Source organism: Salvelinus namaycush, chromosome 25 (genome assembly GCF_016432855.1).
Source record: "Salvelinus namaycush isolate Seneca chromosome 25, SaNama_1.0, whole genome shotgun sequence".
In the NCBI taxonomy this organism is placed as follows: domain Eukaryota; kingdom Metazoa; phylum Chordata; class Actinopteri; order Salmoniformes; family Salmonidae; genus Salvelinus; species Salvelinus namaycush.
Window position 1 is genome coordinate 13027098 of NC_052331.1, and position 20839 is coordinate 13047936.

Sequence of the window (20839 nt, forward strand, 5' to 3'; positions counted from 1 at the left end):
TAATCGAGGTACGCATGGTCTGAAGTGGGCTTCTCCAGGTGGGGGTTATATTCGGAACAGCAGAGAAGGCTGTCCAATGATGCCAGATCAATGGCTGTGCTCCTGGAGCGGGCCAATGACTTAGTTAAACTTTAAAGGGAATTGGATTCTCTTTCATTAAATAGTTTAAAATCACATTACATAATTTCACAAATAGTTTAATCTTTACTCATTCATTTTATACAATAATTAGATGCAAATCTCATAACGGAGACTTTTATAAACAAAGTTATGGTAATGTGGCTGTATTGTCTCTCATGAGGTCACCAACATTAAACAAAATGGACCGGTCGTAGCTGGATTCTCCACCGACCGTTTACACATTCTCCAAAACATGGATATTGTTCACTTCTCAAGTTCTGTGAGGTAGAATAAGTTCCTTTGTTCTACTGTGAACCCTCTCTCTATACCGCATGGCCGGGGGGGACGAGAGTCTCCTCATGGAATTTACGATCGGAGATAACAGAGCCTGGGTGTAGGAGGGAGAGAGAGGTGGTAAGAAAGAGAGTGTACTTTCTACACCCAAAGAGGGCCACGTCATGACATGTCCATCCAATCATAGAAGGATCAGAGAATGAACCTAGTATGTTGCATCGGGATTGTGCCACAGAGCATTATGGGGGTTCTATGTGTTAAAGCGAGGTTCGATCTCTGCCTGAGATTGATTTCATGAAGAAGGATGAAAAGGTGAGGGCGTTCAATACCAACTTGTATCAAATGTATAGCTGGTTAATTAACAGGGAGCCTTTCATCAAGCCGCCTGTAACTGCACTTCACAATGCTTTACATAGTGAACATATTTTCTGGGATGTCGAAAACAATTCTGAATGATTTGATATCTTCCATCGCATCATCCGTTAAAAGTTTGATGACAGAGATAAGTTGACGCATTTATTCGCGTGAGCTCAAGTAGGCTTTGCACTTTCCTCTTGTATTTATTTAGCAAAGATGAAAATAATCACTCCAGACAGACACAAGCAAAAACTAATGACATAAATGTTGCAGCAGCCTAGGCTACACCTAAACATTAGAAATCTGACATGCTGTATGGGATGAAAACAATACTTTTTTTCCGTCTGAACAACTGTAGACTACTAATATGAGCAGCTGCATAACAGCCTAGGCACCCTGTCCATCTGTACAGGGCCAACTAATTGATAACGTCATGTATTTATAGTCCATTTGTTTGTCAGGAGAAAATGTGAATGTGATCAAATCTAGATTATATTCAAAATTGGGCTGGCTAAAATGCCTATACAGTTTTATAGGAAAAAATTGTCCTATCATAGCCCATATAAAAGCTTTTTACAACTGATTAATCAATGTCATACCTTTTATAGGTTCCAGAATTTTCCTAGTTAGGTTAACGTATAAGGAAAAACTCCAGGCCACAGGGGGTAAAAATTGCCCCACTGCTCTGGGACCTATGGTGCCACCAGTCTGCTTGCAGGTGTCAGTTATCGTCAGGTATGTGGATGATCAGGGCTTTATTCAGGAACATTTCTTGGGCTACTTTGATGTGTCAAGTGGGCGAGATGCGCAGTCTGTGTTTGACTTTGTGAATTTGGAGATGTCTGAGTTTAACTTCAGAAAAACTTGTTGTCCAAACCTACGATGGCGCAGTTGTAATGGAATGTATCTGCTATTTGTATTTTACAGCTAAGTCCCCTCCTGTTCCCTGATTAAGAGGTGATGTCTACTCCACTCCACTACCATTGTCAACATTCTCCTGACATGAACTGAAGCCACGTCTCATGTGTCCGCTCATCCACTGGCACATTGAATGTTTCCCTTCCAAATACTGTGAGTACCGCTATCAATATTCTCTCATTACTGTATGTAGAGTCAATCACATACACAATCACATTATTACACATCAATGATTTTACTCCTTGCTTGGACTAACTCATTCTTAGCTCTTTTGTCTAACTGTGTAGTGTCTGGTGTTATTGTTTTTTGTCTTCCCAGTCAAATCCTGTCCTGCACTGGTCAAGCCTCTGAACACCTCAACTCATGCCTCATACCCTCAGTCAATCACTGCGCTGTGATCCCTTTCCAACACTGTGTAAGTAGCCCACTCATTCCCATTCCCCATAATATTCTACTATAAATGGCTTTATTAAATGTTTTAGGTTAAAATAATTAGTGTTTTTTAAACACACTTTGTGGTCTCTGTGCCTTCCGCACCTATACCGTGGGTCTCCAATCCTCCTCAATTTTTCAAGTCACCAGCCTCCACTTGTGTGCAGCAGTTAGATAATGTTTCAATTCAGGTTAGCTACTAGAAACCCAGGCATGATATTCATTTGAAGCACCCGCATATGATGGTTGACATGTTCTTTCTCCTATTGTGTGGGAGGGGGTTGGGTCATTACTGGCTGTAAGCGAACGAGTGATGCACCTTTGGAGCAATACTGGCTGTATCCAAGGCTCAGCCAATTGTTCACATAACAACAGAATGCTGCACGCGACTGAAGAGACAAGAGACAACCAATTTGCTAGTTATTGGATCAGCGTGCGCTCTGGAAAGACAGCAGATAGTGCAAAGGCAGTTACAGCAGCGCGTCCCCAGAACGATAACGAAGAGGTAAGTGAGAAGCCTTAGCTAGCCAGAGAAATGTTGAGCAACATTAGCCTGCTTAGCTGATCAAATAACAGAGTTTATTGTGTGAAAATTAGCTGGCTAATAAAGTCAGACAGCTAACGTTAGTAACCTAACCAATTCGCTATAGTATTAACTGGTATACGACTCCTTGCCGGTGTTGTGCAGAAAATCTCCCCCCTACCTTCGCGTGAACGCGCACGCACTCAATTCTTCATCGCTGCAACTTGGTTGCTAGTTGAGATTTCTGATCACGTTAGGCTGCATTTCATTTGATTTTTTATGTCGGTTTGATCGCGTGGGAAGCCCTAGTAATGTCCCCAGTTTTCAGTTTGGCTCTTTGTTTCAAGTGTATTAGTCTATAAATAAATATTTTTTGCCAAAATTCATCATCTCTCCCATGTCTTATTCGACTAGTAGTTGCTTGCCTACATTTTACCCCTCTATGTTTAATATAACACACACATTTTCACTCGTACCTTCTCCGCTATGCAATCTGGTTTCAGAGCTGGTCATGGGTGCACCTCAGCTACGCTCAAAGTCCTAAACGACATCATAACCGCCATCGATAAGAGACATTACTGTGCAGCCGTATTTATCGACCTGGCCAAGGCTTTCGACTCTGTCAATCACCACATTCTTATTGGCAGACTCGACAGCCTTGGTTTCTCAAATGATTGCCTCGCCTGGTTTACCAACTTCTTCTCTGATAGAGTTCAGTGTGTCAAATCGGAGGGCCTGTTGTCCGGACCTCTGGCAGTCTCTATGGGGGTGCCACAGGGTTCAATTCTCGGGCCGACTCTCTTCTCTGTATACATCAATGATGTCGCTCTTGCTGCTGGCGATTCTCTGATCCACCTCTACGCAGACGACACCATTCTGTATACTTCTGGCCCCTCTTTGGACACTGTGTTAACTACCCTCCAGACGAGCTTCAATGCCATACAACTCCCCTTCCGTGGCCTCCAACTGCTCTTAAACGCAAGTTAAACTAAATGTATGCTATTCAATCGATCACTGCCTGCACCTGCTCGCCCGTCCAGCATCACTACTCTGGACGGCTCTGACTAGGTGTACCTAGTGTCTGGTTAGACTGTAAACTCTCCTTCCAGACTCACATTAAGCATCTCCAATCCAAAATAAAATCTAGAACCGGCTTCCTATATTGCAACAAAGCGTCCTTCACTCATGCTGCCAAACATACCCTCGTAAAACTGACCATCCTACCGATCCTCGACTTCGGTGATGTCATCTATAAAATAGCCTCCAACACTCTACTCAACAAATTGGATGCAGTCTATCACAGTGCCATCCGTTTTGTCACCAAAGCCCCATACACTACCCACCATTGCGACCTGTACGCTCTCGTTGGTTGACCCTCGCTTCATACTCGTCGTCAAACCCACTGGCTACAGGTTATCTACAAGTCTCAGCTCACTGGTCACCATAGCAGCACCCACTCGTAGCACGCGCTCCAGCAGGTATATCTCACTGGCCACCCCCAAAGCCAATTCCTCCTTTGGTCGTCTTTCCTTACAGTTCTCTGCTGCCAATGACTGGAACGAACTGCAAAAATCTCTGAAGCTGGAGACTCATATCTCCCTCACTAGCTTTAAGCACCAGCTGTCAGAGCAGCTCACAGATCACTGCACCTGTACATAGCCCATCTGTAAACAGCCCATCTATCTACCTACCTCATCCCCATATTGTATTTATTTATTTATCTTGCTCCTTTATCTTGCTCCTGGGCCCTCACCAGTTTGCATCCTTGCAGGGAACAGCCCCAAGCCAGGGGAGGCCCAAGCCAGATCTCACTTCCCCAGAAACACTCTGATGTGGGAGGAATATCCGAGAACTCTGCAAATTATTCCATCGTGTCTGTCAGCAAGTGGCTATTTTAGCATGTAAATCTTGGTGGGGCAAACTCTGTATGAACTATAACAGTGAGAAACGGTGCCCACAAACTGTTAGGTCCTACAGAAAGCTGTCCCAACAGAATAACTTTTTTTCAGCACCATGGAGTGAATCCTTATCACTACTACACCTGGCTGTCAGCAGAGCCTTGTCTGGCAGCAAAATAGTTCATTCAGCCTCATTTTCTGCCTTTAAAAAACATAGCTGATATGGCTGACTTGCTTAAACAAATGTGGTTTCTACTGACAATTGAGATGTACAAACTCTAAAAGGCAATCCGTATTTTTGATTAAGACTTTAATGAGCGAGCTAGGACGGACATAGTCAATATAACTATTTGTTCAGCACTTTTGAAACGTACAACGACAGAATTCAGAACATGGGCCGTTCTTACAGTATTCTCCCTGTACACCAAGTCAGATCTGTAGGATAAATGAAGGGGGCATATAAGCAGGCACTGAAAGCTCTTACAATATTCGATGATGACATTTCTCTAAAACAGACTATAAATCAAGTTGTATTGGTCACATACAGTTGAAGTTAGAAGTTTACATAGACCTTAGCCAAATACATTTAAACTCAGTTTCACAATTCCTGACATTTAATCCTAGTAAAAATTCCCTGTCTTAGGTCAGTTAGGATCACCACTTTATTTTAAGAATGAGAAATGTCAGAATAATAGTAGAGAGAATGATTTATTTCAGCTTTTATTTATTTCATCACACTCCCAGTGGGTCAGAAGTTTACATACACTCAATTAGTATTTGGTAGCATTGCCTTTAAATTGTTTAACTTGCGTCAAACGTTTAGTGTAGCCGTCCACAAGCTTCCCACAATAAGTTGGGTGAATTTTGGCCCATTCCTCCAGACAGAGCTGGTGTAACTGAATCAGGTTTGTAGGCCTTGCTCGCACATGGTTTTTCAGTTCTGCCCACAAATTTTCCATAGGACTGAGGTCAGGGATTTGTGATGGCCACTCCAATACCTTGACTTTGTTGTACTTAAGCCATTTTGCCACAACTTTGGAAGTGCTTGAGGTCATTGTCCATTTGGAAGACCCATTTGCGACTAAGCTTTAACATCCTGACTGATGTCTTGAGACGTTGCTTCAATATATCCACATAATTTTCCTCCCTCCCTCATGATGCCATCTATTTTGTGAAGGGCACCAGTCCCTCCTGCAGCAAAGCACCCCCACAACATGATGCTGCCACCCCCGTGCTTCACGGTTGGGATGGTGTTCTTTGGCTTGCAGGCCTCCCCCCTTTTTCCTCCAAACATAATGATGGTCATTATGGTCAAACAGTTCTATTTTTGTTTCATCAGACCAGAGGACATTTCTCCAAAAAGTACGATCTTTGTCCCCATGTGCAGTTCCAAACCGTAGTCTGGCTTTTTTATGGCGGTTTTGAAGCAGTGGCTTCTTCCTTGCTGAGAGGCCTTTCAGGTTATGTCGATATAGGACTCGTTTTACTGTGGATATAGATATTTTTGTACCTGTTTCCTCCAGCATCTTCACAAGGTCCTTTGCTGTTGTTCTGGGATTGATTAGCATTTTTCGCACCAAAGTATGTTCATCTCTAGGAGACAGAACGCATCGACTTCCTGAGCGGTATGACGGCTGCGTGGTCCCATGGTGTTTATACTTGCGTACTATTGTTTGTACAGATGAACGTGGTACCTTCAGGCTTTTGGAAATTGCTCCCAAGGATGAACCAGACTTGTGGAGGTCTACAATTTTTTTTCTGAGGTCTTGGCTGATTTCTTTTGATTTTCCCATGATGTCAAGCAAAGAGGCACTGAGTTTGAAGGTAAGCCCGGAAATACATCCACAAGTACACCTCCAATTGACTCAAATTATGTCAATTAACCTATCAGAAGCTTCTAAAACCATGACATTATTTTCTGAAATTTTCCAAGCTGTTTAAAGGCACAGTCAACTTAGTATGTAAACTTCTGACCCACTGGAATTGTGATACAGTGAATAATAAGTGAAATAATCTGTCTGTAAACAATTGTTGGAAAAATGACTTGTGTCATGCCCAAAGTAGATGTCCTACCCGACTTGCCAAATCTATAGTTTGTTAACAAGAAATTTGTGGAGTGGTTGAAAAACAAGTTTTAATGACTCCAACCTAAGTGTATGTAAACTTCCGACTTCAACTGTACACATGGTTAGCATGTTAATGCGAGTGTAGAGAAATGCTTGTGCTCCCAGTTCCGACAGTGCTATAATATGTAACAAGTAATCTAACAATTCCACAACAACTACCTAATACACACAAATCTAAAAGGATGGAAAAATAATATGTACATATAAATATATGGATGAACGATGACCGAGCGGCATAGGCAAGATGCAATAGATGGTATAAAATACAGTATATACATATGAGATGAGTAATGAAATATATATAAACATTATTAAAGTGGCATTATTTAAAGTGACTAGTGATCCATTTATTAAAGTGGCCAATGATTTGAGTATGTCTGTAGGCAGCCGCCTCTCTGTGTTAGTGATGGCTGTTTAACAGTCTGATGCTCTTGAGATAGTAGCTGTTTTTCAGTCTCTCGGTCCCAGCTTTGATGTACATGTACTGACCTCGCCTTCTGGATGGTAGCGGGGTGAACAGGAAGTGGCTCGGGTGCTTGTTGTCCGTGATAATCCTTTTGGCCTTCCTGTGACATCGGGTGCACCACCCTCTGGAGAGCCTTGCGGTTGAGGGCTGTGCAGTTGCCGTACCTGTGCTCACTTGAACAGGAAGGTGGCAATGCGGTCCTTCGTGGGCAAATTTTGTCATAATTTTTTTTTCATCAAAGTCTGGCTTAAATTTTTTTTTAACCTTTATTTAATTAGGCAAGTCAGTTAAGAACAAATTCTTATTTACAATGACGGCCAAACCCGGACGACACTTGGCCAATTGTGAGCCGCCCTATGGGACTCCCAATGACGGCCGGATGTGATACAGCCTGGATTCAATCCAGGTACTGCAGTGACGCTTCTTGTATGATATTTCCCAGTTCCGAGATTCCAGTTGTTTTGAATGCGGCAGAAGTGGATTGACAGCATGGCCAATTTTGAATGTTTATCCTTTTAAGTTTGGAAAAGAGACCCTTAAACCCAGACTTGGAGCACACACCCACTGCACTGAATAGCAGGCTAGTGATTGCTTTGCAATGCTTGCAGTTAGCCACTGATTCCTTCCAAACCACTCATTGTTGAATTAGTGATTTCCAACCTATTGCGTAGTGTTTATGTCCAATGGCCGATGAGCACCGATACGTTTTATCTATAATTTCTCTTCATAATTTCTATTCATATGTCGAGGATTAAAAAGGATTTGCCAGTACATTGTCGACTTGATTCATGATGATGACTGCTAGCTTGCTAGCTAAGGTTTTGAAAGTATGATGTTGACATGATCAATGAAAGCTACGGTAGATATAACGTGATTTGACGTAATTTTATCTGTGTCCAATGACCTTCACCTTTCTTGGATGAGCACTTCTAATGTAACTTTATGGCAGCACCCAACGGGCTTGAATTTTTGAGCTCTCCCCGTATATTTTACGGTGACTTAGTGTCCCCATGAGTGACAGAACACTGAGCCAATCACAGTGCAACTATAGAACATTACCAACCGCTACGGTACGTATTTTCCTCTGGCTGCCCCACCACCACAGAAACCACTGAACTAGGCTGAAACACCTGCATTTTGGAGCTGCCTTACTCAATAAAGCAAAAAAAAGATATATATATATATTTTTTTACATTGTTTACAAACTGATATGTAACATTTATTAATGCCAAAATAACATGCCAAACAGGCAACCTGCCCTGAATGACAGTGTCAGCAGGGCAACACAGAAGACTACCACAGGCACCACTATGTAATACTTGTCATGCCATATTCAATATGGACGAGATGGTTGGAGGATACGATATGGGATATGGCTAGCATAGCTGTTGAATTGACGTTATTCCTGTAATAACCCTATATTTCTCTAGTGGTTTCTCCTAGGACTTCCCGAGGGAGTGAAGGACCTTCCTCCCGGGGTGGCTCTTCCTCTGGAGTTCAACCTGGTCTACATGCAGGGCATCAGCTTTAGTAAGGGCTGTTACATCGGCCAGGACTCATCACACTGGGGTGGTACGGAAGCATCTGATGCCGTACGCCTGTCGGCACTAGCCGAAGGATTGGCACTACAGACCCAGTCTGACAAGTCAGCCGGGAAGCACAGGGCCTGGGTTGGAGATCTGGGCATGAGTCTCATTCGCCTGGCTCATGCCAAAGAGCCATTAACACTCAAGGCTTCTCAGGACAACAGTCTCTGGAGGCATCTGTGCGATACTGGTGGCCCAAAGACTAAAGCCAAATGAAGATGGGTATTTGACCCCAACAATATGAAACGCACACATGTTGAAATGCGCCATATCATATTTACATGGATAGGGTACATAAAGTTAAAATGTTCTTATTCCAAATCACTTAGTACAGTATTTCACTGGTAGCACTACCAACCATGTCGTCTATGAATAGTTTCTTTGTTTGCAGTATTGCCTTAAATATTGAATTCATTGACACTATGCTGTTTGCCAGTTGTGCACTGTTTGCCAGTTGCTAGCTATTATCTTAAATATTACTTTATGCATCTCTGGTGTAATAAACATACGAGGACACAAAGTATGGACGTTTGTCATTTTATCAACATCTCATTCAGAACATACAAAAACACCCATAAACTCACACAGGATTACATTTTTTTGGGGGGGGGGGGGTCAAGATAACATCAGGCAGGTCATTTAGGCTACCTCTGAAACCAAAGCCTTATCAACTAAATGTATTGATAAAGATGCTCATAAAGGGATACTGTGTGGTCTATTCCTGGTAAAGGGAGTGCTGCCCTCTAGTGGAAAGCATGGTCTCTCGAATCTGCTGCAGCAAACTTTCAGGTTGTGAGCTCAGAGTTGAATGATCAAGTCTCTTAAAGTCTTCATTGCAGAGCATGCATTCTAGAATGTGAGCCACCCTCTGCAGGTCAAAGGCAGCATGGTGAAGCCCCAATGTGGCAAGGGTCTCTGAAAGATGACGTGGGTAATTTGAGGAGTTGTTTTCGGAGCAAGAACTCAAGAAGGACATGCGGTTGTCAGCGATAATCTTCAGGAAAGAGGCAAACTCCCCATAATCAATCCCAGAGCAAGACTTCATGATGACCTGTAAAACAAAATACCAACTCAGATTACACAGCTTTTTAAAATACATCTGCTTTGTCAGACAGTGCCTTTGGAAAGTATTCAGACCCCTTGACTTTACCACATTTTGTTATGTTACAGCCTTACTCTAAAATGGATAAAATAAAACCTCAGCAATCTACACACAATACCTCATAATGACAGTGAACAGGCTTTTCTTCATGTTTTAAAATGTATTAAAAATAAAACAACTTATTTACATTAAAAATAAAACCGATACCTTATTTACATTAGTATTCAGACCTTTTGCCATGAGACTCGAAATTGAGCTCAGGTGCATTCTTTTTCCATCGATCATCCTTGAGATGTTACTACAACTTGATTGGAGTTAACCTGTGGTAAATTCAATTGATTGGACATGATTTGGAAAGGCACACACCTGTCTATATAAAAGCTCCCACAGTTGACAGTGCATGTCAAAGCAAAAACCAAGCCATGAGGTTGAAGGAATTGTCCGTAGAGCTCAGAGACAGGATTGTGTCAAGGCACAGATCTGAGGAAAGGTAACAAAAAATGTCTGCAGCATTGAAGGTCCCCAAGAACACAGTAGTATCCATCATTCTTAAATGGAAGAAGTTTGGAACCACCAAGACTCTTCTAGAGCTGGCAGCCCGGCCAAACTGAGCAATCAGGTGAGAAGGGCCTTGGTCAGGGAGGTGACCAAGAACCCGATGGTCACTGACAGAGCTCTAGAGTTCCTCTGGAGATGGGAGAAACTTCCGGAAGGACAACCATCTCTGCAGCACTCCACCAATCAGGCATTTATGGTAGTGGCCAGACGGAAGCCACTCCTCAGTAAAAGGCACATGACAGCCCGCTTGGAGTTTGCCAAAAGGCACCTAAAGACTTTCAGATCATGAGAAACAAGATTCTCTGGTCTGATGAAACCAAGATTGAACTCTTTGGCCAGAATGCCAAGCGTCACATCTGGAGGAAACCTGGCACCATCCCTACTGTGAAGCTTGGTGGCAGCATCATGCTGTGGGGAGGTTTTTCAGCGGCAGAGACTGGGAGACTAGTCAGGATCGAGGCAAAGATGAAGGGAGCAAAGTACAGAGAGACCCTTGATGAAAACCTGCTCCAGAGCGCTCAGGTCCTCAGACTGTGGCAAAGGTTCACCTTCCAACAGGACAACGACCCTAAGCACACAGTCAAGACAACGCAGGAGTAGCTTCGGGACAAGTCTCTGAATGCCCTTGTGCGACCCAGCCAGAACCAGGACTTGAACCCAATCTAACATCTCTGGAGAGACCTTAAAATAGCTGTGAAGCGACACTCCCCATCCAACCTGACAGAGCTTGAGAGGATCTGCAGAATGAAAGAAACTCCCCAAATACAGGTGTGCCAAGCTTGTAGCCTCATACCCAAGAAGACTTGATGCAGTAATCACTGCCAAAGGTACTTCAACAAAGTACTGAGTAAAGGGTCTGAATACTTATGTAATGTGATATTTTAATAAATTAGCAAAAATGTCTAAACCTGTTTTTGCTTTGTCATTATGGGGTATTGTGTGAAGATTAATGAGGGGGGGGACTCATTTTAGAACAAGACTAACGTAATAAAATGTGGAAAAAGTCAAAGGGTCTGAATACTTTCCGAAGGCCCTGTATGTCTATCTCCAAGTGTCTTATACACCTGGCAGTGCTGATGCCATGAATCCATAGTGTTCCTCCATTCCTCTATTTCCCTCTGGACAGCAGACAGCTCATTCTGAAGGAACTGCCACATAATGTCCACATTGCAGCCATTCAGCCAGTTATGGTTGATGGAGATGGTGTCTTCCTGCAGGATAATGAGACAGAAGTCAGGTTACTTAGTTCAAAATTAGCCATATGAACCATACAGGTGCTGATACTGATAATGATTTGTAAAAAACCTCTTGATCAAGTGTACCACTTAATTTGTCCCACATCCAAACTGCAGTGCTTACCAAATTATAAACCTGATGGTGCCAACCACTGGGCACAAATATGATCTCCCCTGCTTCCTGAATGATCTCTAGTGGTTGGCAGGCCTCATCGCAGTGTGGGAATTGCAACTTGTCTCGAATCTCAGGGGCAGTGACGTCATAAGCAAGGTTGCCATGGCTGTCTCGTAGAAACTCTTCTTGGCCTGGGGGATACAGGAGCCATTTCTTCCTGCCACAGATGTTCGCTGACCAGCTGTAGGAGCGGAACACATCAGCGTGGAATGGCGTCCTATAGCAAAAAGAAAGTACATGTTAGAGACAGATTTAAGAGAATATCCATTATAGACTATAATTAAATGTTTTGTTATACCATGAGCCTTTGGGTCCCATGTAGACGAACCGGTAGTCATCCACCTCCAAAGTATCCCAATACTCATTAAGCCAGTCAGAAGAAAAGAAGACTGGGGTAGTGTAAACGTTGTGTTCAGGAAAATCCCTGTGAAAGACAGAGGATGGAACCATTGAGCCATGTTTAGCTTATTCTTGATACAGCTACCTTCAGTATATACACATTATTTACATACTGTAAAAAATGTTCCAATCATTTTTTTTTTATTTCACCTTTATTTAACCAGGTAGGCTAGTTGAGAACAAGTTCTCATTTACAACTGCGACCTGGTCAAGATAAAGCAAAGCAGTGCGACACAAACAACACCGAGTTACACATGGAATAAACAAACATACAGTCAGTAACACAATAGAAAAAAGTCTATATACAGTCTATATACAGTGTGCTCTTACTTCAGAGGCAACATACAGGTGAATTCAATACCTTGACATGTGCCAATCTTTCAGATAGAGACATCCTTTTGGTGACGAGTGTCCATTCTGTATGTACTCTCTCCAGTAGTGAATAAATTCCTTGAAAGGAATAATTTGTTTGGGGTTCGCATTGTATTCTTTCGCATTGCAGTTTGCAACTGGAACCGGAGTCTCATCTGCAAGAGGAAAAAAGAGAAATACTTTGAAAACACAATTTACAAAATGGGTTATTGGTTCATCATAACTGCAACACATGTTTCATTACCAAATATATATATCAGATAATTACACAAACAATGAGAAATGGTTGTCAAATCACAGATCAGAACAGCTCATCCATAGGCTAATCAAACTCATTCATTTGACATCAAAGTTACTGGACATTGTAATAGATATGTAGCTAACAACATTTATTTACCAAATTGCTGCAGCAGTTTCTGGAAGTTTGGCTTCCCCTCTTCAGTGACCCACTGTTTCCTACATTTCCAGTCTTCAGTAAATTTCCTCGAGAACATGCATGGGTGGTTAGGAAGTAAGTACTTTTTAAAGAATTTGGAATAGCTCAAATCCTTCTCTATGTAATCCACAAAGTGCGAAGACCAAAATTGTTCATAGGATTGCCTTGATATTTTAACGAGGCTACAGCAGTTATGATAAGACTCCCTGTCCATGATACTGAATGATGTAAACAAGTCCTGGGTGTAACGTTAACTAGCTAACTAATTAGCAAGCAAGCGACGTACCTAAACTATAGTGACATGATATGTCATATTAATTGCTTTTCCATCATTATTATTGGATTTATATTGCAAAGATAAGTCAAAAATGTGGAGAAGCTGGTTCGTTCATTCGAGCCTAAAAATAGCTTCCTATGGCTATGCTATTTTGCATTTTAGGGGGCCACATTTATAGATGCACACGCCCAATATTTGCTTTAATTTGATCGTTTTTTTTTTTTTTACACATGATTGTTTCCGTACTGTTTGCTAATTCAACGTTGAATGTCTTTAGTAAATATACACTTTGAAATTAGACATTAATAATGTTAATCTATACATTTCAAATAGCAGGATCATTGTTTCTAGACGGACTGTAAACATGTCTGTACTGAGGAAGTGACGTCTCTTCACGTCCAAACAAATCACGTGCTTGGGAACCAATCTGCGAATAGATTTTTTTCTTACATTTCTTTTTCTTTTACAATTATTAAAGTGGCACCTTAAAATATATATTAACCGTTTCCACGCAGAGCAGCTGTACTCAAATAATGACTACTAGCTTTTGCGCAATCGATAATATGATCGTCTTACGCAACATTACAAAACTGTAGCTACTGATTTCCTGGAATAGTCATAACCCTGCAGGAGCTCAGGTGCCAGGTTTGTTTAAAAAGTAAACAAAAACATCAAACAATGTTGAATGATCGCTAGTTACCTATTTTGTTTGTTTGAACACGAATGCAATTTACTCCAAATACACATTTTCTTATCTTCTTTTATTTGAGAGGAACGCTTATGAAGAGGGCTGCTAGCTAGCTAGCTTCCTGACATGTTATGATTTTGCATGTTTTGCTAGTCAGCTAGCAAGCTTAGCATCGACATAGTGGCACTCTAATAAAGTAGCTAGTACACAGTAACATATGTATCTAGCTAGCTATACTGTCCATATAGTAGGTCTAAATAGCTAGTCCAAAATACCTTGATTACCATGACAGCTAGCTACTTACATAACATAGCTTTACTGCTGGGTTGATTTAAATTCCTAGCTAGCAGTTCCAACGTTTTAGTCTCTAATCTTTTATCTCGATTAACATATTGACCTTGATTCAAATATTATTTACAATACAACATTTTAACATGTTCACCCCTCTCTTCCTAGGTGAGCATCTGAAGCCAAGCCAAAATGACATGCCCAACCCGAGACATCCCCATCCACAGCTGGCCAGGCTCCTACTACATCAACAGTGAGAAGCGCTGGGATGCCGGCACCCTGTCCCTGACCCGCACCATGCTGCGCTTCACCTCATACCAGAGCAAAGAGAACCTGGTTGGCTTCCGCCTCTCAAGGATCATGGAGATCAAGATGGAGTCGTCCAGCTTCATCTTCAGCACTCTGACTGTGTTGGAGCATGGGAATATCAAGCACTGGTTCGGCTCGCTGAGGCCCAACCGGGTGGTGGTCTACAATGTCCTGGAGCATTTCTGGAGGGAGAGGTTGTTGTCCCCATCTGCTGAGGTTCAGGGGGCCGAGGCACAGCCGACCAAGGGGAGGGAGCTGATTAACCTGGTTGCGGGGGCTCAGAGACGGCTAGAGGACACAGGGAATGTCCTCCACCACCAGGGAGAGCAGTTTGATAACATCATGCATGGCCTAGGCAAGATCGACTCTGATCTGGGCGTGGCAGACAGGTAAGGTGGATATTGAATTCTACCTCTGGGCCCTGTCAGTCCATTGTTTTATTGTTTTCAAATATTGTAGCTAATCATGGAGATTTTCCGAAGTTTTGATGCTTTTCTATCCACATGATAATTAAATATACATTAATATATAGTAGTGGTTAATTATTTGAGATTGTATAGCTATTATCCAGAACATGTTTACCCTTCATTTGTGTGAACCGTCACTGAATTGGATTCATTCCTCTAACTTCTGTCACCATTATCTCTGCAGGCTACTGTCTGAACTGGAGTCTCCCCCTTGGTGGCCTTTTGGCAAACTACCCTGGAAGAGTCAGCAGGATGTCAAGGCTGAGCATGCTGCCAGAGAGGCTGCTTGTAAGGGAACAGGAACAGGCAAGCACAGAGTGATCACCAGCGTACCAGCCATCGTCTCCAGAGGTGGAGACTCAAACCTGAAGCCTGGTTGCTTGATGGTGATGGTCTCCTCATTAGAAGTCCGAGACACAAACTATGTGCTCCTCCACCGCTTTCAGAGGGATGAGGTGGATGACATCCGGGTGCACAATCCGTATGAGATCAGTGTGAGGCAGAGGTTCATAGGGAAGCCAGACATATGCTTCCGACTCCTGTCGGCTAAGATGCCGGAGGCCATGTCAGTGCTAGAGATACAGTATAAGAAGAAGGTGGAGTACACAAGTGAGTACTCTGCCTTCATGACGACCCCAGCTACGACCCCATGTGACCAGGATCAAGGTTCAATATGGAATGCAGGTAAGAAGTTTAGATTACTCTCTGTGGTCCCAGTCGGGGGTTCTTCTTTGTTTATTTTGCTCTGTACAATGGTTTGTGTTTGGCCACCAAGTGGCAGTAAAGATCTATGGGTTTTAGCATGGCATATTGTTCAATACACATCTTTGAAATTACTTTAGGCTCTCTTGAGGCTGAAATCTCATTATACACTCTAGCTTATTGATTTATTACATAGCTTATTGATTTATTACACAATTCTGATGCATGCCGTGTTTTGTTGTTGTTACGAGCTTTCCCCATTACATTATCATAGGGTTACTGTTACGCTCATAAGAAGATAATGTGTTTGTTTGAGGGGCCTTCTCACTATATCTCTGCCCCCTCCCTTGGCAGCAGGCCTGCTGCAGTACCAGGAGACAGAGGTCCCCATGACAGTCCCAGCAGGAGAGCTGTCCCAGTTGCAGGTGCATGTCCTTAAGCCAGAGGTCACTCAGGCTGAGGCTCAGGAAATCCGACAGGTGAGATACAATATTGGAATCTGGCTTCTAATGCCTCTTCCTGTATACTCAAGCATTTCATCCTATGGATCAAATGCTTTATAACAGTCTGAAGTTATACTGCCCTAACATTTTCTCTTTTTTGCATTCAGATAATGTTTGTACCTGTCTTGTAGACATCTGTTTTGAATTCAGAGGAAATGCATGATTGAATATCCATGTTATGATGCATTAAATGTATGCCATTTCAATAGCAGGTTTTAAAGAACAAGTGTAACTTTTCTTATGTTCTATGAAAATCATGGGAAGATAAATGCTCTATTTCCAGTCCAAACCAGAGATTCACTGTAATGATTTTTATTTTACGTATTTTATATATTAGTCGGTAAGACCACAAACCAAAATCCCATCGGGTTACAAGAGAGAGGAGAGAGGGAAAGAGACATGGCCAGTTATTTGGTTAGACTTCTCTGGTCAGACAGTGTATAAAGTATTTCCATTCAAAGTCTCATAATGCTGAACAGTGAGCTCCATGCATGGTCGATGGTTGCAAGACATAAACAGTGACGCAAATGCAGTCAGTCATTTTTCGTTTAACACATTATTATGGGTTGCCCAGAATGGTGTTTTCCATGTTAAACCTCTTCAAAACACAACATTTTGTCTATGTAATTGGTCGGTAATCCGTTACAGGTATGTTGTCATTTTCAGAATCCTCCTGAAACACAGGCTACAGTCTCTCGAGGCTTGGGTGTTTCTTACAGTCCCATAAGCAGTTCTGTAAAGCCGATTGAAGCTGAGGTTGAATGAGGCTTTTGTGGAAATTGCGTTCACAACGGCATAGTTAGTTAGATATTACAAGATAAGTATTGACTACTTCAGAATGGTATCAATACGATTGTATCTCAATATAATTGTATATACAATCATTTTCAAACAAATCGATCATGTCAGTGACATTTTTCGCAATGAGTCTGTTTACAATCCAGGGACATGTGTTTTGTTTCTCTATCAATGGCTTATTATTTTGTGCCGATAAGTCATAATGGTTCTTTTGAACTACAAAGCCTACCGCTTTCTGAAGTGGTATAGTAGTACACTTTATGACGCACCTAATTTATGTCATGAATTAGGTGAGAATCACTGTTAACCTGATTTCCTACCCAAGTGTACAGCAAATAGCCCCTTTTGTCAAAAGATATTTGATACCTTCGGATTATCAGTCAGTTTATTGTTCAAATCAGTTGAATATTTACAGTTTTTTATGTGCTAAACACATTTCCTACAACTCACCTCACATCAGTTTAATTAGGTTATTAGCCTACTTTTTAAAACTTGAGTGTATTTTACCTACATGTCTGACTGTGTATGTTGAATGAAAAACAACTAACCAAATGTTCAGAAGTGGTGTGATAAAATTTACCTTCAACATTAGAATTTAGTTAAAGGTCCATTTTACAGTATATGGCACCAGAATCCCATAATTACTCTACAGTATATTTTGAAGTATTGATATCAGTCTATTTATCATATTCTCCTCCCAAACTGAAGAAACCTTAGAAAGTGAATGCATGCAGTTGTCATTAAGGAGTGCGCTGAAATACTATCTGTCTGCTCGTTGCTGTCTGAAGCAGTTCCTGTGGACTGTTGCTGTGTCTGCGATTACTGGCCTCTGAAAACTGACATAACGTCAATGGGTGTGTGTGTGTGAGCATGTGTAGGATAACATAATATTAGTTTAGAAACCACGTGTTGGGGTGTGGAGTGAGTGTCTATTAAGTTTTGCTTGGCACAACAAGGTTGATTTAAGTTGTTCCATTGACCATAACGTACACAGTTGTTGGAGCGTGGAGATGGAGTTGCAGAATTCCCTGAACACAGAAAGTTGAAATAACAAATTGTCATTGACTTGTCTGTTATCGATGACCTCAGGAGACCAAAGACCTCTGTATAACCACCATGTGCTTGAGTATTGTATACTAGTCACATGAATATTGTGTCACACGGCGATTATGTCATGACCTAACGATGGAAGTACAGTTATTATAGATCGTTTTGGTTTTGTCGGCAGTCCCTTCATTGTTTTTAATTTTACAGCTGACAGCCATTCTGTCTTTTTGGCTCCGACAAGCAGTGGAAGAATAATTATGGCTGAGAAAAAAGTGTTATTCCTCCTCTCCCCTGTCTTTTCCACTGACTGACTCACTCACTCCATGTCCTCTCGGGACATAACCCTAGACAAGACACTTTTCCACACCACTACAAGAATCAAGAGATTACTCCCACAGACCTGGGTCAAATACATATGTCAAATATTTGAGCTGAGCTTGATTTACTTTGCCCTGTACAATGGAACAGAGGAAATAGATTCAAAAGGGCCAACCACAAGTTAAATCAAGCATGTGTGTGTATGTGCGTCTATATGGCTCTCTGCCTACTCTCTCAGATGCTGATGCAGCTGAAAAACCTGGCTCTGGAGGCTGAGACTGAGCTGGAGAGGCAAGACGAGGCCCTGGATATTCTGACCAGCTCTACGGACCGGGCCACTATGCACATAGACAAACATACCTGCCGCATGAAGAGGCTGCTGTAGTTCACACACCAGCCAACCGGCTCACTACAGCGCAGTCCAGAAATGCGCTGTGAGTTGCTGTTACCTTACGACAAATGTATGCTCCAAGAAAGTTTTTGTTCTGAACCTCTACATTTGTAATACATGTCTTGAGTCTCAGGTGTAGTCATACACCCTTACGTCATTGTAATGTGTAAAATATAGAAATCAATGTTCCTCTCAATGTGGTAATTACCGACCAGTCCACTAGATGGCATTTACACCAAGGTAAGGAAGTGTTCACTCCCGTCAGCACGTTGTGGAGATATTGTCCTCGTAGCACTGTGAAGAACCATGAATAGATCCATACCTGGTTGTTGTTGTTGACGGATGATCGAATCCCTGGGTCTGTCACATAAGTATAGAGTGGTTTCTGATGTTGTACTTAAATCACTGTGAGGAACGATTGTCACACTGCTGCTAAATGTGTGTTTTTTTCCCTTCTTATTTTTCAGTTGCAGGTGTCAGTAAAGCCATCCCCTCCCTCCCTGCACATGGTTTCCCTCCAGCTCCCCTCCAGCTCCAAGTGTTGCATGTCCCCATGTTGCTGCAGAGTAAGTGATGCATCGAGTGGGATCACTGTATTATAATCCAGTTTGCAGTGGGTATGTAACAAAGTCCCTTGAAACTGTGTCCCTTGAAATTCACAGAATACTATTTGGTTACTACCTATTCTATAATGTACAGTACAAGAAAAAGCAGACGGCAACTTACAATCTTTCTAACATTGACTCTGGATTTGGGGATATCTGTATAATCTTATTTGTATGAATGACTTGCATACTTCTATGTTGTACTGTAATTTATTTATTGTCTATTTATCATTGATAAACTGTGATTTAAACCCAAAATATCTGGTAAATCATGTTTTTCTTCGTACGTTTCATGCCTGAAGTTCCCCATGCTAATGTACTGGAGACAGTAGAGTAAGTATTTGAGTGGTGCCTAATTATCCAATAAAACACTTTTACATAGAAGACAGACGACTGGCTTCAATAGTACAGTACAACCCGCCCAGGTCATAAAAGGCAATATAGTTTCCTTTATTAATTAAAGAAGAATAATGACTAGAAAACAAAACAGGCAAAAAAAAATGTCTTAACACTCAGAGAAATGCAAAGCAAGGCAACACCCAATGATAACAAGGTTCACATGTGACAAATTGGCATGGAGAATGTCAGAACACTGGTGAACGAAATGGAAGCGGAAGCTATTTACTATTGAAAGTAGTGCTGCATGCGAGTGGGTCCCTGGCCTGTTGAATGAAAGCGAGTGCAGAGTCCCTTTGTAAACAGGCCTGTTATTATAACATCCTGTTGGCAACAGGAGTTGGTTTGGCATCTGCGCAACACTCCTGTGGGGGCTGCGGGCAGGGGCCGCTAGCTTTCACGAGAGAGGGGGACCACCAGGAGCCAAGAGCCCAGATTCATTTGATTTGGCTGCAGGCGATGGGGTGGCAGAGCTCTCAATTATGACTCCGGACGAAGTTGAACTGCTAAACTGTTTTTTTAAAGAAGACTGACGACCTCTCAAATGTCTTGGCCCGGGTCAGTCACTGGGACTTGATCCTACAGTAAAGGTGAAATAGATTTAGAATGAACACTTGTCATAAGCGTTACATGACAAGAAAAGTGTTGCCAGAGAAAAGGAGGGTTATACCAAATACTTCTTCAAGTCTGATCAAAGATGGTAAACTGGAGATTGTTTATTTCTTTGATGATTTGAGCGATAAACCGTTACATTCATTTCGGAGTCCTCGTGTCCCGAACACCAGAAGCATACCACATGGTTATGTGAATTTCTAGCCTCTAAAAAGACGTGAGGAAGGGAGAGGGAATACATTCTGCTGCGGTTTTGAAGCAGCCTTGCAATAAAAGGAAATGGTGTTGGTCTCGTTTGACCACAGATACATGGGATCCGGCTTTGCCTTTCTAGCTGATGGTATGGAGAGTGGAGACACCATGCAGGCCTTGACATCCACGTCTGTTTACTAGATAGTCCCTGTGGTGAGGTTGTTCTTTCCTACAAGGAGCGTGTCTCAT

The 20839-nt window shown here is 42.1% G+C and overlaps 2 protein-coding genes and 1 pseudogene across 5 annotated transcripts; 2 read left to right on the forward strand and 1 right to left on the reverse strand.

Annotated features, from left to right (window-relative positions):
- The first annotated feature begins 8372 nt into the window (after nt 1-8372).
- On the forward strand, nt 8373-8996 carry LOC120020654 (annotated as a pseudogene).
- Nucleotides 8997-9245: 249 nt separating this feature from the next.
- Nucleotides 9246-13430, reverse strand: LOC120019981 (2-oxoglutarate and iron-dependent oxygenase JMJD4-like). The gene is made up of 6 exons (XM_038963395.1): nt 12959-13430; nt 12551-12716; nt 12089-12214; nt 11740-12007; nt 11445-11591; nt 9246-9771 (listed from the first exon to the last, which is right to left on the reverse strand). The coding sequence occupies exons 1-6, from the start codon at nt 13209-13211 to the stop codon at nt 9436-9438; spliced, it is 1296 nt and encodes a 431-aa protein (XP_038819323.1). The 5' UTR covers nt 13212-13430; the 3' UTR covers nt 9246-9435.
- Nucleotides 13431-13690: 260 nt separating this feature from the next.
- Nucleotides 13691-19672, forward strand: LOC120020267 (synaptosomal-associated protein 47-like). Of its 4 annotated transcripts, none has more exons than XR_005472428.1 (6): nt 13691-13932; nt 14419-14948; nt 15211-15710; nt 16083-16207; nt 18633-18855; nt 19253-19672. XR_005472428.1 is itself a non-coding variant. In XM_038963815.1 (6 exons), the coding sequence occupies exons 2-5, from the start codon at nt 14443-14445 to the stop codon at nt 18777-18779; spliced, it is 1275 nt and encodes a 424-aa protein (XP_038819743.1). In that variant the 5' UTR covers nt 13691-13932; nt 14419-14442; the 3' UTR covers nt 18780-18828; nt 19253-19672. The 4 variants fall into 4 exon arrangements, 3 of the variants coding, with proteins under 3 accessions (XP_038819743.1, XP_038819741.1, XP_038819742.1); XM_038963815.1 differs by having other exon boundaries at nt 16086-16207; nt 18633-18828; XM_038963813.1 differs by having other exon boundaries at nt 18633-18828; nt 19253-19671.
- The last annotated feature ends 1167 nt before the right edge of the window (nt 19673-20839 follow it).